At 43.4% G+C, this 17,500-nt stretch overlaps 1 protein-coding gene across 1 annotated transcript in view; it reads left to right on the top strand.

Annotated features, from left to right (window-relative positions):
- cacna2d3a (calcium channel, voltage-dependent, alpha 2/delta subunit 3a) overlaps positions 1 to 17,500 on the top strand; it is a gene marked incomplete at both ends in the record, with an annotated part of 255,462 nt that overhangs the window by 155,916 nt on the left and 82,046 nt on the right. Inside the window, 7 exons of the mRNA XM_084436018.1 lie at positions 758 to 819; positions 1,596 to 1,663; positions 5,049 to 5,094; positions 8,116 to 8,213; positions 9,145 to 9,238; positions 13,628 to 13,723; positions 16,486 to 16,607. Coding sequence (XP_084292144.1) covers positions 758 to 819; positions 1,596 to 1,663; positions 5,049 to 5,094; positions 8,116 to 8,213; positions 9,145 to 9,238; positions 13,628 to 13,723; positions 16,486 to 16,607 — 586 coding nt within the window. The remainder of the gene's footprint in view (positions 1 to 757; positions 820 to 1,595; positions 1,664 to 5,048; positions 5,095 to 8,115; positions 8,214 to 9,144; positions 9,239 to 13,627; positions 13,724 to 16,485; positions 16,608 to 17,500) is intronic.

The following is a 17,500-nucleotide window of genomic DNA, read 5'->3' as shown; positions in this document are numbered from 1 at the left end:
TGTCATCCCCTAGCTCCATACAGAACTAGGATCTTGTACCCAGCATGTTCATGCTGTTTAACACAACTCAGGTCTCTATTCTCATGTCTAGTAGGCTGTAGTGTGTTTTGTTTAATAGTATTGCCTAGTAAATGGCAGATGGTAAATGGACTGCACTTATATAGCATTTTTATCCAAAGAGCTTGACAATGGCCTCTCATTCAACCATTCACACACACATTCACACCATATGGCTGCAGTTGCCATGCAAGGTGCTAGCCTGCTCATTGGGAGCAATTTTGGGGTCTTGCTCAAGGACACTTCGACATGTGGACAGGAGGAGCCGGGATTTGAACCGGCGACCCTATGATACGATCACAGGATGACTCACTCTATCTACTGAGCCACAGCCCCCCTAGTATGTAGTACAGCATGTGTAGTATGTACTCATGGACATTTTTGAGTGTCGTCAGTAAAGCACACACACACACAGACACACAGACACACACACACACACACACACACACACACACACACACACACACACACACACACACACATATCCTCTATGCCACTAGATGGTGCCAGAACAAAGGCTATCCCTTGATAGGACCGGTACACAGCACCTAACAAATGATAATATGATTGTGTGTGTCTGTGTCTGTGTCTGTCTGTGTGTGTCTGTGTGTGTGTGTGTGTGTGTGTGTGTGTGTGTGTGTGTGTGTGTGTGTGTGTGTGTGTGTGCGTGTGCGTGCGTGCCTGCGTGTGTGTGTTCCAGAAACGTGTGCTGGTTCTACATAATGATTACTACTACACAGACATCAAGGGTACCCCCTTCAGGTAGGTCATAATGTCTCTCTTCACTTTCAGATCCTTACTTCATTATCTTTGTGTAAACAGCTCTTAGTTTCTGTCAGGCGTTCTAACACCAGGTCAGTTTAAATGGCTGTCATTTAGTGAGACCTCAGGGAGATTGTGATGCAGCAAATGGTGATCCTTTTAAATGAAGTTGGTGAATCAGTCTAGTCTAGGGGTGAATAGCCTGTGTTGTGTGTGTAGTCTAGGGGTGAATAGCCTGTGTTGTGTGTGTAGTCTAGGGGTGAATAGCCTGTGTTGTGTGTGTAGTCTAGGGGTGAATAGCCTGTGTTGTGTGTGTAGTCTAGGGGTAATAGCCTGCGTTGTGTGTGTAGTCTACGGGTGAATAGCCTGTGTTGTGTGTGTAGTCTAGGGGTGAATAGCCTGTGTTGTGTGTGTAGTCTAGGGGTGAATAGCCTGTGTTGTGGGTGTAATCTAGGGGTGAATAGCCTGTGTTGTGTGTGTAGTCTAGGGGTGAATAGCCTGTGTTGTGTGTGTAGTCTAGGGGTGAATAGCCTGTGTTGTGGGTGTAATCTAGGGGTGAATAGCCTGTGTTGTGTGTGTAGTCTAGGGGTGAATAGCCTGTGTTGTGTGTGTAGTCTAGGGGTGAATAGCCTGTGTTGTGTGTGTAGTCTAGTCTAGTCTAGCGGTGAATAGCCTGTGTTGTGTGTGTAGTCTAGTCTAGTCTAGCGGTGAATAGCCTGTGTTGTGTGTGTAGTCTAGTCTAGTCTAGCGGTGAATAGCCTGTGTTGTGTGTGTAGTCTAGGGGTGGCGCTGACCAGAGGCCATGGGAAGTACTTCTTCAGAGGAAACGTCACTGTGGAGGAAGGTAGGAATCTCTCTACCTGTCTGTCTGAATACCTGTCTGTCTGTCTGAGTAACTGTCTGTCTGTCTGAATGTCTGTCTGTCTGAATACCTGTCTGTCTTTCTGTCTGAATACCTGTCTGTCTGTCTGTCTGTCTGAATACATGTCTGTATTAGAGGTTGATATTTTTTGGAGTCACTAATTATCAGGTGATTGGGACGGGACCCAAGGGAACGGGAGCAGGAATCATAATAAATTACAGGTCTTTTTTTTCATACAAAAATGTTTATTTCTAATATAAAGAAACACTATTATTTTTCTATTCTCTTCCGTCTGCTGCTTCCTCGTTGCTGCCATGGAGCTACTGTACTGGTTGCTTGGGAATGTTATACGTTATGCCTACAGTGTGTTCTGGCATTTCTCTATGTTCTACTGTTTGCTGCGGCTGACAATAAAACCGGACAGTTGAGTTTTAAAGAGTCACACACTTCCTTTCACTGTTACAGTAGTTAGCCATGATTTTATTTAATTTAATTTTTTTGGATCTTTTTTTATTATTCCAAGAGTCCTCAACATACATTCATCATCACTTTAATACAGAGGATAAAACAAAACCGCCATTGCCCAAGTAGTTTCAGGTAGTTCATTCCACCTTCGACAGGCCTGATACGAAAAAGCTCTTCTACCAAGCTCCAGTTTTGGCCTTGGCATAACATAATCAGTGCTTCTCTATTTGTGCTGCTGAACGTCCAGCAGTATACACAGTAGTGTCGTCAGCAAATACAGTAGTGCTACCTTTAGACAGTACATGTGGAGAATTTTGTATAAATCAGAGAAGTGGACTGAGCTGCCTTGTGGCAGACCACACTTTACTGAATGTGGAAAAGTTGTATGAGGTAGACTGCATTTTATTTATTAAGCAAGATTTAACCCAATTTAGTCCAGTATCCTGGAAGCCATAATATAAAAGTGTCTCTATCAACAACTCCTTTAACAACTCATGAAAAACTTGATAGTGAAACTTCAGAACATCAGAACTCTACCCCATTCTGTGCACACGAGAAGGGGATGCGTTGACTCATTCCTGATGTAATTTGTAACTGTTCAGTCATAAATTGCCACACAGCAGATTCAGTCTGTGTTAGTGTCCTCAGGAATTACAGAGAACACAAGGTTGTTTCTCATGGAGCGGCATCGAAGGTCCAGAAAAGTTTCTCTCAGCTGCTTGTTCTTCCTTTCAATAGCAGTCACCTTATTCTCCACAGTTTGCAATGAACATTTTAGTTCCACATCCTCAGACACCAAATCATCAATTTACCTCTGACTATACTCCAAACTTACTCTGGGACTGCCCAGTTCTTCTCTCATGATATCCAAGATCTCCAACTTTGCAAGCGTTTTATCAATGGATTGTAGTAGAGGAACGTACTGTACCTCCATGGTTGGCTCACTGACTCCCACCACTGTCAGAGGAACACGCTCGTTTGCCTGGAAGGTCTGGAATCCTCATTTATGTCCTTTGCACCTATCTGTATCTGTATGAATACCTGTCTGTCTGTCTGTCTGTCTGTCTGTCTGTCTGAATACCTGTCTGTCTGTTTGAATACCTGTCTGTCTGGATATCTGTCTTACTGAATACCTATCTGTATGAATACCTGTCTGTACGTCTGTCTGTCTGTCTGAATACCTGTCTGTACGTCTGTCTGTCTGTCTGTCTGTCTGAGTACCTGTCTGTCTGTCTGAATACCTGTCTGTCTGGATATCTGTCTTTCTGGATACCTGCCTGTCTGTAGTATAGATGGTGAATCATTGCTCCCCCTCTCTCTGGTGTACTATAGCTAGTATAGTATAGATGGTGTAGTGTAGTTTCTTGAATATACTGCACTGTCTGTACTACACCATCTGTACTATCTATCTTTCACCATCTCTACTATCTATACTACACCATACTACACCATCTATGATACAGTATACTATCTATACAACACCAGAGAGAGCGGGAGGAGGGATTCACCATATATATTACAGACAGACAGATATCCAGAAAGACATATATGGTGTAGTATAGCATAGTGTAGGTGGTGTAGTTTAGATGATGTATTATACATAGTATAGTACAGATGGCATAGTATGGATGGTGTAGTTGTGAATTAAAAATCTCAGTTGGTTTATTCTAGATTTAAAAGAACACGCGGTGTGGTCGGTCAAGCTGGTTTCAAACAAAGACAATAAGTTTATTCTATGTTACGATTTGCAAGTCGGACCCTAGGAAGTGACAATTTCAGGATGAAAAGGACAGGGAAGTGATGTCACACAGGAACAATTTGTAGTTTTAACAGACTACAAAGTTAGAACAGGAACGAACTACAAAGTTAGAACAAAAGTCAAGTAGGAAAACAAAACACATTGGTGAGACTTGAATTTCATTCACATAGTATAGATGGTGTAGAATAGATGTTGTAGTAGAGATGACATGGTATATATGCTGTAGATGGTGAATCACTCTGCCCCCTCTCTCTGGTGTAGTAAAGATGGTGTAGTATAGATGATTTATTATAGATGTTGTAGTATAGATGGTGTAATATAGATGGTTTACTATATATGGTGTAGTATACATGGTGTGGGTGGTGTAGTATGGGTGGTGTAGTATATATGGTGTAGTAAAAATAGAATGTATAGATGGTATAGTATATGTTGCAGTATAGATGATAAATGGTGTAGTATATTGTGTAGTGTAGATGGTGTGAAAGATAGTATGTATAGATAGTGTAGTGTTGTAGTATAGCTGATTCACTATAGATGCTGTAGTAAGGATGGTGGATCACTCCTCCCCCTCTCTCTGGTGTAGTATAGATGGTGAATGGGATAGAAGCCACAATTACACAGGAAGCTTAATATTGCTTTAGTGGCTGTGTTGGCTTGTCTATACTGGCGTGCGGCTTTACTGTGTGTGTGTGTGTGTGTGCGTGTGCGTGTGCGTGTGCGTGTGTACGTGCGAAACATTCTCTACGAACCATGTCCAGAATCATGCATGTTAATATTCATGCGGTCCCTGTGTGTTTCTATAAACGTGTCTCTAGCCTTTAAACCTCAGAGCATGACTTGGCTCTTCCTGAGCTCATCAGACCTGTCACAGCCACTCAGGACACACATTTTTCAAGTTGTGTGTGTGTTTGTGTGTGTACAGTGTGTGTCTGTTTGCATGTGTGCGTGTGGCGTGTGTGTATGTGGTGTGTGTGTGTGTATGTGTGTTTCTGTGGTGTGTGTGTGTGTGTGTGTGCGTGCATGTGTGTGTGTGTTTGTGTGTGTGTGTGTGTGTGTGTGTGTGTGTGTGTCCATATGAGTTGCTAGTTCATAGAGTATCGTGTTATCCAAAATAAGACTAACATGAATCTGTATCTGCTGTAGGACTTCATGACCTGGAGCATCCTGATGTGGCCCTGGCAAATGAGTGGTAAGAGTGTGTGTGTGTGTGTGTGTGTGTGTGTGTGTGTGTGTGTGTGAGTGTGCGCGTGCGCATTTGTGTGTGTGCATCAAGGTTATTATAGTTAACGAAAACTAACTAAAAAATGAAAACTAGGTGTGAAAAAACATTTTAGTTAAAGCTCAATGAGGACTTTTTTATGGTTCAATATTCACCTTGCAATTAGTTTATGAATTGGCCTTAGCAATATCATTTTCGTGACATGAGCCTGCATGAGACCCTGTGAATTTTGGTGTACTGGCTAGTACACTGGCGGGAAATCTTTTGGGGGAAACGAAAGTGACACGTTTTGCATGTCACAATATCAGGAAGACAACAAACACTTCGCCCCGCGAAACGAAATCTACATGCACATAAAATAAAGAAGACCAGTATTTACCTGCATTGAAGCCATCCTTCCAGAAAGTAGCTACAATCTTCCAGTCCAGTCTGCGCCACGCACGTTTGTTTGTTATCATTATTTTCCCATCAGTACAGCAAGTGAGTGGGGGATTGTGGGAAGTATGGTTCTTAAAACGCAGTGCCGATTTTATCACAACCAGAGGGGCTGCCAAAGTGCCAAGTTATCTCTTGTAGCTTTAACTGAAATAAAAATATAGACTAGGCTTTACAAAAAATGATTATGAACTAACTAAAACACGTATTGTGTGTTTACAAAACTAACTAATATAAAATGTATTTTGGGTGGATATGAAATCTATCCTCCATTTTTTATTTTGCTAGGCCCATGCGCAGAAGTATCCTGATGTGCGCCAGATGGTTTTTTTTGCAAGGAGTGAAACAACTTGAGCTTGTGAGATCAGGATAGTCTCATGAGGGTAGCACTGTTTTGAATATCGGGCATACGGTTCAGAATAAACACACTTACAACTTTGACAGGTTGGTGGCGCTAGAGAGTTTGAGGTGTCGACATAGACTTGGTGACAGGGGTCACAGGACTGTCCCCGATGAGTGTGCCTAATGTGGTTATGATACATCAAAACGTTACTGAGATATGACCACACTTCCTGTTTGGGGGCGGCTGTAGCTCAGTTGGTAGAGTGGGTTGTTCAATGATTGAAGGGTCAGTGGTTCGAATCCCAGCTCCGACTGTCCACATGTCGAAGTGTCCTTGAGCAAGACACCTAACCCCAAATTGCTCCCAATGAACAGGTTAGCACCTTGCATTGCAGCTACCGCCATTGGTGTGTGAATGTGTGTGTGAATGGGTGAATGAGAGGCCATTGTAAAGCGCTTTGAGTGCCGCTAAGGTGGAAAAGCGCTATATAAGTGCAGTCCATTTACCATTTGACGGCTTGGATGCCAAATTCTTGCTTGGACGCTGTAGCGAGCGAACGCCTTCGACAATTGAAAATCCCTGTAACACTTTTGTGGACATTGGTCTAGACAATGTGTCCAGCCAGTTTCATGTAGATTGGTTAAAATCCCTAGGAGAAGATACATTTTAAGTGTTTTACACAAAATACAAAATGGCGGGAAATCCAATTGGTGGAAAATGATGTCATAGTTCAACTCGGCTTGACCGAAGGAATCCAACGGTTTCTCGTTTTTGAAAATCGGACTTACAGGTCAAAAGTTGTGTACACAAACGCACCTCCACGTTGGTGAGGAGACTTGGTGAGGAGGGTCAGGGCACTGTCCTGAATGAGCGTGCCAATTTTCACCAATTTTTTGACCATACGGTTCTATAGGCTGCCATAGACTCCCATGGCAGAAGAAATAAAGAAGAAAGAAAGAAAAAAGAAGAAGAAAACGTACAAACACAATGGGTGCTGCAGCAGCTGTGCTGCTTTGCCCCCAACTAAACTGAAATTGAAAACAAGAAGTCAAAATGATATAAAAATAAAAACTAACTAGAAAGGGTGCTCAGAGAGCACAGGGCTCCACCCATTAATGCATTTTGTTGGTGTAATCAAGTTGAAATGATTAAACTCACTTCTCAGTATAAATATAGCACACTTCCACCATTGAGAGTAAGCTTTTTGGTGGTGTAACTGATAGTGGTTTTTATTAGAGGTGGTCATGTATGAACACAACTGAACATACTTGTGTACTTGTGTAATTTTTTCAGTCAGTCATTACAGACAATAACAGAAGACATAAGTTACAGATAGGGCACTATCCCAGTGTCCATGCCTCTGGGAGGGGTAGATTCAGTAGTTCAGTATCCTCTTGGATGGATTCTAAGTTGGCTTATGCTACATCCCTCCATTGAGTTTTGTGAAAATCGCTCTGGTAGTTTTTGTATAATCCTGCTATGTGACGGATAATACTGTTTTTTTGTTTGCTTCAACACTCAAATTAAAAAGAACACATAGTTAGTGAAACCTGACACTCAAGGTGCAAAACCTCAGCCCAGATGTGCAGGTAGCTTATGATTTATATGTAGGCTAATACCACAGGATCCAGACTAAGAAAATTTAACTTTTCCTAATACAGTGTTTATCTGATTTGTTTTTCATGAATCAGATATGATTTTTCTTTACATGCATAGAAACATACAGTAAGACAATACTGGGCATAAATAGCACAAAAAAAAAGTTATATTAAAAGCTGAATCTGGGAACCAAACCCAGGTAGACGCATTGCTAGACTGATACATTACCACTCGGCCACAGGCGGTATAGTAAACACAGCAGGAGAAGTAAATATAAAGGGAAGGAGCCAGTCGAAGAATGGCAAATGTTGTTTTCTTTTAATTTGTGTATCCGCCCAGTGATTCTGATCCGCACCAAAATTGAATGTGTTCTAACTTGGCCCATGCTACACCCCTCCACCGAGTTTCATGAAAATCACTCGGGTAGTTTTTGTATAATCCTGCTATGTGACGAATGAACGAAATAACACACACGCCTGAAAATATACCCTCCGCCAGCGGTCGCTGGGCGGAGCCAATGAAAAAAGAAAAACTGTTATAACCTTGGTGTGTATATGTGTGCATGTGTGTGTGCTTGTGTGTGTGTGTTCAGTATTTCTGTATCTCTTCTGTAGGACATACTGTAACACAGACGAGCACCCAGAGCATCGCTACCTGTCTCAGATAGAGGCCATCAAACTCTACCTCAGCGGCCAGGAGCCACGCCTCTCCTGTGAGTCTGACAATGACCCCTCTAACCCTAACCCTTTAACCCTAACCCCCCTACAACCCTGACCCCACAACTCCAACCCTCTAACCCTAACCCTATAACCCTAACCCCCCTACAACCCTGACCCCACAACTCCAACCCTCTAACCCTATAACCCTAACCCCCCTACAACCCTGACCCCACAACTCCAACCCTCTAACCCTATAACCCTAACCCCCCTACAACCCTGACCCCACAACTCCAACCCTCTAACCCTATAACCCTAACCCCCCTACAACCCTGACCCCACAACTCCAACCCTCTAACCCTAACCCTATAACCCTAACCCCCCTACAACCCTGACCCCACAACTCCAACCCTAACCCCATGTTCCCCTAAGAGCATCCCCATGTTCCCCTAACACTAACCCCATGTTCCCCTAAGAGCATCCCCATGTTCCCCTAACACTAACCCCATGTTCCCCTTACACTAACCCCATGTTCCCCCTAACACTAACTCATGTTCCCGTAACACTATCCCCATGTTCCCCTGACACTAATCCTATAACCCTAACCCCCCGTTCTACTAACCCTAACCCAAAGTTGTCATTCCTAATACCTCTTACTTTTCATCATTATTTTAAGCCAAGCTGTGTTCTGGTTTACAGGTACATTAGTTTCAGTAGTACTGACTGTGTGTGTGTGTGTGTGTGTGTGTGTGTGTGTGTGTGTGTGTGTGTGTGTGTGTGTGCGTGCGTGCGTGCACATGCGTGTGGGCCTGTGGGCGTGTGTGTATGCGTGTGTGTGTGCGTGTGGCCGTGTGTGTGGGCGTGTGTGCGCGTGTGCGTGTGGGCGTGTGTGTGGGCGTGTGTGTGTGGGCGTGTGTGCGTGTGTGTGCGTGTGGGTGTGTGTGTGCGTGTGGGTGTGTGTGTGCGTGTGGGTGTGTGTGTGTCCAGGTGACAGAGAGCTGGTTCAGGAGGTGTTGTTTGATGCGGTGGTCACCGCTCCTCTGGAAGCCTACTGGACAAGCCTGGCGCTCAACAAGTCAGAGTACGAACTCTCTTTTACCCTAACCCTCTACCCTAACCCCCCCTTCTACCCTAACCCTTCCTTCTACCCTCACCCTCTACCCTAACCCGCCTTCTACCCTTTACCTCACCCTCTACCCTAACCCTCACCCTCTACCATAACCCTCTACACGTAACACTCACCCTCACCCTCTACCCTAACCCTCACCCTCTACCTTAACCCTTCCTTCTACCCTCACCCTCTACCCTAACCCTCACCCTCTACCCTAACCCGCCTTCTACCCTAAACCTCACCCTCTACCCTAACCCTCACCCTCTACCATAACCCTCACCCTCACACTCTACACGTAACACTCACCCTCACCCTCTACCCTCTACCCTAACCCTCACCCTCTACCATAACCCTCACCCTCTACACGTAACACTCACCCTCACCCTCTACCCTAACCCTCACCCTCTACCATAACCCTCACCCTCACACTCTACACGTAACACTCACCCTCACCCTCTACCCTCTACCCTCTACCCTAACCCTCACCCTCTACCATAACCCTCACCCTCTACACGTAACACTCACCCTCACCCTCTACCCTAACCCTCACCCTCTATCCTAACCCTCACCCTCTACCCTAACCCTCACCCTCTATCCTAACCCTCACCCTCTACCATAACCCTCACCCTCTACACGTAACACTCACCCTCACCTTCACCCTCTACCCTAACCCTCACCCTCTATCCTAACCCTCACCCTCTACACTAACCCTCACCCTCTACCATAACCCTCACCCTCTACCCTAACCCCCCTGTTAAATTGTGTGCAGGCAGTGTTAATTTCGTAGACGAAAAGTATTCGTAAACAACCTTTTTTTAATTAAATAAAAACTCTATGATGACAAAAACTGTGAAGAAATCTATTGACATTTTCGTCAACAAATAAAAACTTGATAAAAGTGTTAGGGATGATTTGGGAAGAGATCCAATCAGAATGATGTGATTTCCGTGAAAGTTGTGGCTCACACTGAAAAAACTTGAACACAGGCAAGGAGAGCACATTGAAATGTGATTCATTAGCTTTGTCCATCAGTCTAATATATGTCTCCTCCAGGAGTACAGTATATATGAGTTTGTAAATTCTAGAGAAAGTGTTAAATAATGCATTAGACTTTAGCTAAACCTGTTCAATTTTAGCCAACTAAATCAGTCAATTTAGTCTACTAAAATCTTAATGCTATTTAGTCAACAAAAACAATACTACAACTAAAACAATTCAGATGACTCAAATATGACTAAAACTAAATAGCACTTTAGTCAAAAGATGGGCGGATGGCCAACCTACTGCCTGATAAAGACTGACATGATGTGTTGATTGATTGATTGATTGATTTACTTGTTTGATTGATTGATTGAGTGATTGATTGATTGATTGATTGATTAAATAGCAGACAATAAAATCCATAGGAGGATGGAACATTACTTACACATGGGATAACCCTTTCTTCTCCTCTTTTCTTTCATTAATGTGCCTTCTCCTACACTCTTCTTTCATTCCTATCCTCTCTCCTTCTTCTCCTGTCTCTCTCCTATCCAGTCATTATATTAATAGTCACTTTCATAACAGAAAGCCCCCGGCACTTTTAGTTCACAAAAACGTTTGGGACTACTTAGTAGTTCATGTTCACACCGCCGGTAAAACTCTTCACCTGCTGCGTACAGAAGGAAAGTACAAGTGACTCGCCTGCTTATAGCCTGCTTATAGTCTGCTTATAGACTTCTTATAGCCTGCTTATAGCCTGCTTATAGTCTTCTTATAGTCTGCTTATGGACTGCTTATAGACTGCTTATAGTCTGCTTATAGCCTACCTATAGTCTGCTTATAGCCTGCCTATAGCCTGCCTATAGTCTGCTTGTAGTCTGCTTATAGCCTGCTTATAGTCTGCTTATAGCCTGCTTATAGCCTGCTTATAGTCTGCTAATAGCCTACTTATAGCCTGCTTATATTTGCTCTAAGCAGCAGTCAAACAAGGAAGCTCTTTGTTTGTAATCGCAGACATATAAACCTCAATCTGTCCATGGGAAAGCAGATGTCTTGGTTACCGCAAAATAGAACACTGTTGAAATAAAACTTTTCCAGTACTCAACCAATCAGAAGTGTCCCTGATGTCTTAAAAGCAGGATAGACAGTAACACATAACATTCGTGAATCCTATAAGCAAAAAAGAAGAAAAGATTAAGCACCAAAGAACTCCCAGGATAACGACCATAATAAAAACTACAGATCTGAAAATGTTTTTTTTTATGTTTATTATGGATCCCCATTAGTCTTCACTTCAGGTGAAGACTATTCTTCCTGGGGTCCAGACAAAGTTGACAACTACATCATCCATTATCCTAACAACTTCTAAACCCTTTGACCAGAGAGGACTTGAATGTATTTGCATTCTAAAATGATCACCAGCAATAAAATTAAGTGTTGAATGATAAACAGTCTCAAGCTGTTTCAAGGCACTAGAGGCAGCGTGCATTTGAATAATGTTACCGTAGTCAATTACTGACAAGAAAATATTCTGAACTAAAAGCTCCCTGTCGTTACGTGAAATACATGATTTGCTTCTATAAAAGAATCTGACTTTCACCCTTAACTTTTTACATAGCTCATTAACATGTATCTTGAAGGATAGCTTTTCATTAATAAATATTGATATTTGTAAGAGGGTACTCATTACAGAACCATCCAAAGTGTACATATTGAAGTCAGCTTCCTTCAGAGAGCGGGATCTAGAGAATTGCATATATTTTGTTTTTGCTGCATTTAAGACAAGTTTAAGCTCTAGAAGTGAGTGCTGGATCGAGTAAAAAGCTTACTGCAAGATGGACGACGCTCCTCCCAACGTGGGAGAGGATGAATAGTTTGCGGCGCGTAGCTCAGGAGGTAGAGCGGCCGGCTGAGGATGGGAAGGTCCCTGGTTTGATCCCCGCCCCCGGCAGCGCTGAAGTGTCCTTGAGCAAGACACTGAACCCCCCAAAACATTGCTCACGTGCGGCACGGTGGCGAAGTACCTGGTACTGTCTCCTCAGAGCAAGATCCTGGGCCTTTCTGTGAGGAGTTTGCATGTTCTCCCTGTGTTCACTAGGGTTTCCCCCATAAAGAACCCAATATGAAAAACAGCAGAAGAACAGCTAACATTCTATCCCTGGCGAAGACGGACAGGAGCACTTGGTTGGTCTCCGGGAGCGCCTCATGCACGCTGCCTACTGTCTGCTCCCGGCTGCCCTCGGGGGAAGGATGATGGGATGGGATAACCCTTTCTTCTCCTCTTTTCTTTCATTAATGTGCCTTCTCCTACACTCTTCTTTCATTCCTATCCTCTCTCCTTCTTCTCCTGTCTCTCTCCTATCCAGTCATTATATTAATAGTCACTTTCATAACAGAAAGCCCCCGGCTCTTTTAGTTCACAGAACTAGTTCCTAGAATTAAAAAGTTTGGGACTACTTAGTAGTTCATGTTCACACCGCCGGTAAAACTCTTCACCTGCTGCGTACAGAAGGAAAGTACAAGTGACTCGCCTGCTTATAGCCTGCTTATAGTCTGCTTATAGACTGCTTATAGCCTGCTTATAGCCTGCTTATAGTCTTCTTATAGTCTGCTTATAGACTGCTTATAGACTGCTTATAGCCTACCTATAGTCTGCTTATAGCCTGCCTATAGCCTGCCTATAGTCTGCTTATAGTCTTCTTATAGCCTGCTTATAGTCTGCTAATAGCCTACTTATAGCCTGCTTATATTTGCTCTAAGCAGCAGTCAAACAAGGAAGCTCTTTGGTTGTAATCGCAGACATATAAACCTCAATCTGTCCATGGGAAAGCAGATGTCTTGGTTACCGCAAAATAGAACACTGTTGAAATAAAACTTTTCCAGTACTCAACCAATCAGAAGTGTTCAGCGCTGCCAGCCCCACCCACAAAGTCCCTGTACTTGAAAGTACCAGGATCTTTCTGGGGGGAAAGTAGTTTCCCCAGGACTTCTCTTAGACCCTGGTCCCTGCGGTCAGAACACAGCTAGTTCCCCCCAAAGATTCCTAGTTCCTGGGGAAAGGTCCTGTGGTGTGAAAGACCTTACTGAGTTTCAGAACTTTATTTGAGGGTTAGGGTCCTCTGTCAACATACTTAACTCCACTAATACATTGACTTGCACTAGTTGTTTGCATATTAATGCATTTTCAGTTGATAGTTTGAATATCTGTAGGTTAGTTATGGAGGGCCCTCACGTTTATACGATTATAAACGAGCAATAATCTATATCAATAATACACTATAGAATAATACAGTATAGATCTGCATTAGGAGCTGATGTGATGTGCTGTGTGTGTGTGTGTGTGTGTGTGTGTGTGTTTGTGTGTGTGTGTGTGTGTAGGAACTCTGACAAGGGGGTGGAGATAGCCTACCTGGGAACACGTACTGGCCTGTCCAGAATTAACCTGTTTGTCTCCCCAGACCAGCTCTTCAATCAGTACGTACATAGACACTTTGTGTGTGCGTGCGTGTGTGTGTATGTGTGTTAGTGTGTGTGTACGTGTACGTGTGTATATGGGGTGTGATTAGTGCCAGCACACCATACTGAAACGCTTGACTTGCGCCTACTTAAGAAGACGCAATGACATCAAACGTCTAAACGCACGTGTATAATTTCCATTGACAAACAATGGAGAGACAGACGTCTCATAGCTGTAACGTACCTGTAACGCAGACGCTGTGCACATGTTGTTTACACGTATTGCGCATCGTGTGCGTGACGGCAACACTACAGGTTAGATGCGCCTCACATATGCGACACCAACACTACACATGACAGTTTGGTAAAATCATAGATGTACGTACGTACGTACGTCTTGTAATGTGTGCAGAAATTGCATAGCGACGTGTCAAACGTGCCAGTGCCTTGCTAGCGCAGCAGACGTGTTAGCGGCCGCACGTGTAAGGTCAGTTGCCTTTAAATCATAGCTGGTTCTAATCTCGTCCTTGCCAATTGGTAATGCATTCTCAATAAATGGAATTCGCACATGTTAAGCAACTTGTTTTTAATAAAGCCTAATATCTGAATGACTCTTTCTTCGCAATTTAAAACAAATGTTCAGATACACGTGTTTCTTGTCAATAGAGGGCTATCTATTTCTTAATAAAATAAATCAAATGTAGGTAAATTACCAGATATCGTTTTGAAGCCAAATTTTATTCAAACATTGGTCTACAAAAAAACACATATAGAATAATGTAAAACTGCAAATAAAAATGAATCGAAATAAACAATAGGCCTACAGGTCTTTCTTTGGGGAGGAGGACTATGCCGTCAACTCAAGATGAGCTGGAGCGAGCGAAGACCCACTTCTGTGGTGGCGCGGGAAGGCCCAACGCTTCCCCAGACTGTAGGCTACCAGGTTGCAAATCGCTACCACTGTTTCAACTAATTTGTAACATTCAAAGCAATCACCTGATATTATAGAAATTATTAAATCAGTTGTGTAGTGTTCAGCTCAAATTAAAACCATTTTGCAGTATCAATGCATTCATTTTTTTGCCTATAGGCCAGCCTACACCAGGCTGAACACTTTCAAATGTAGCCTACAATTCGTTTGGCTATTTTTTTTGCACAATAGGCCTATTATTTCGATTTATTTTTATTTGCACTGTTTATATACATTATTCGTGATTCATCAATGGAAAGCATGATTGAAAATATTGCTCGTGTTTCCTCCCTCACAGAAAAAGACTGTCTCATTCTCTCTGTCTCTCAGAGCGGGTCTCCTGGCGCGCGTGGCTATGTTGCGCAATACCTGCTTTGTGTTGCGCAATACCTGCTCCGAGAGCGAGTGAGACAGATATCTCTTCTGATATTTAGGAATAGCGGAATTAATAATGATTAAGTTGAGTCTTACAAGCCTAACATTTGGTAACGAACTATAGCAATACATGTGCTTCATTGTTTTTGATTTAGGTGATTGTCATCATTTTGCACATAATTATAACACATAGCCTACATTATGCTACAAATATAAATATAAATCACCCGCCTGCGACATCTGCTGACAGAAAAGAGCACTGCAGTCTAGACAAAAGGCCGAAATGTAAACGTGATAAAAACGCTGATATCTAGGAAAAGTAATGAAAGGAGGGTCCTTTTGATCGAGTGCAAACAATTATCATTTTGATTCACTTGTGTTCAAATTACCACCACTCGGTGCTTCTAGTGCTCGCAGTTAACACGTAAAGGCGTGTGCACGCGTGTTCTATGTTTTGAACGTTGGCACGGCACTTTTGACACGTCACTCCTAATATGTGCATCAAATACCTGACACCTAACACTACACCTTATAGTTTGATCAAACGAATAAGCGTGCGTATAGACACACGTTTGTGTGGTTTGCTAATATTATAGTGTGACGTGTGGAACGTGCCATGCCAACGTACGCAACAGACGTTTAAACGCCGGCACCTGTTAAGGCTGGCATGCCATGGTTTGACTCCTAAAACTGAAGCACATCTAGCATAATATTTTACAATGAAAAGCAAGGTCAATTTATAGGCTACACAGGACGCATAATTACGCACAGCTTGGATTGATAATCATTAGGCTATGGAGCCCATCCTAGTTGATTGTAGGCTAATTAGTGTAGCCTACACTCACAATCCCTTTTGCGCCATAGCCTACTGTATGTCAAAATACAAAATACATTCTTATACTATTATAGCCTACGTGTTTTGGTGCTGATCCTCAGCACCCCTATGCTACAGCTAGTTGATGATGCGCGCTCTTATTTGAAAATGTAGCGATAGTGGAGATAAAACGACACATATCTAGGAAAAGTTATGCAAGGAGGGTCCTGGAATTTGATTGAGTGCAAATAAATATTCTTAATTTTTATTCAATATGGACAAATGAGCCCCGCTCGCAGCTTCTAGTGCCCGCTGACTTAACACGAGCGTGCAAACGTTACATGCATGTGCGCAAAAGTGGCACGGCAGTTTTTACACGTCACCCTCTGAGAATGCGAGCGACTCGTAACGCGTGCGTATATGCACGCCTATTAATCAGCTCGCCAAAGTACCTTTATACACGCAATGCAGGCGACAAAAGCACTGAGTGTTTGTTACGCTGGCACGAATCACACCCCATAGTGTGTATGTATGTGTGCGCGCGTGAGTGTGCATGTACGTGTGTGTGTGTGCGTGTATCAGTTTCCTGTATCATAACCTCTGTTTCCTGTCTGCTGTAAGAGACTTCCTGACGGCGGAGGATGAAGAAGGGGTGTTCAACGCCGATCACTTTCCCCTGTGGTACAAGAGAGCAGCAGAACAGGTTCCTGGCACCTTCGTCTACTCCCTGCCATTCAACACAGGTCAGACATCCTGGTTACACCCAGATATACCCTGGATACACCCAGCTATATCCTGGATACACCCAGCTCCCTGTCAACACTGAATAACCCAGGGCCCTGAATAACCCCACACCTAGTGTGACAGAGGGGCCCTGAATAACCCCACACCTAGTGTGAGAGAGGGGCGCTGAATAACCCCACACCTAGTGTGACAGAGGGGCCCTGAATAACCCCACACCTAGTGTGACAGAGGGGCCCTGAATAACCCCACACCTAGTGTGACAGAGGGGCCCTGAATAACCCCACACCTAGTGTGACAGAGGGGCCCTGAATAACCCCACACCTAGTGTGACAGAGGGGCCCTGAATAACCCCACACCTAGTGTGACAGAGGGGCCCTGAATAACCCCACACCTAGTGTGAGAGAGGGGCTTGTGACATGAAAACTGTGTGGAAGGTCAGTGGTTCATACCCCACCTGTTACTTAAGTATAATAAAATAGTTCATGATAGTATACAATGAGCCTGATATTATAATACAATAATTCATGATTATCTACAATTAATGTTAGCATATAATGAAGGGATATTTGTATGTGTGTGTCTGTGCGTGTGCCTGCGTGCGTGCATGCGTGCGCGTGCTCTCTGTGGAGATCACTAAATCTGCCTGGGCCTTCGTCTATATTCATCAATCTATCTGGTAGAATGGCGCCCCCCAGTGTCTACTGCTGTAATGTTCCTAGTGACCTGACACAGCCACACAGCTGCTACATTAGAGGTGTAGCTGTTACATTTATAAGTGTTATGCAACAAGGCGATAAGGACAGCTTACACATCTGGCTTTTTAGTTTCAATAAAATACATAACGTAACTAATTTATGAGTCTCTTTGTTAAGCCTCTACCCTAAGGCCTGAC

This window comes from Borostomias antarcticus (assembly GCF_949987555.1).
Source record: "Borostomias antarcticus genome assembly, chromosome: 3".
In the NCBI taxonomy this organism is placed as follows: Eukaryota; Metazoa; Chordata; class Actinopteri; order Stomiiformes; family Stomiidae; genus Borostomias; species Borostomias antarcticus.
This window is presented reverse-complemented; position numbering and strand designations above follow the sequence as displayed.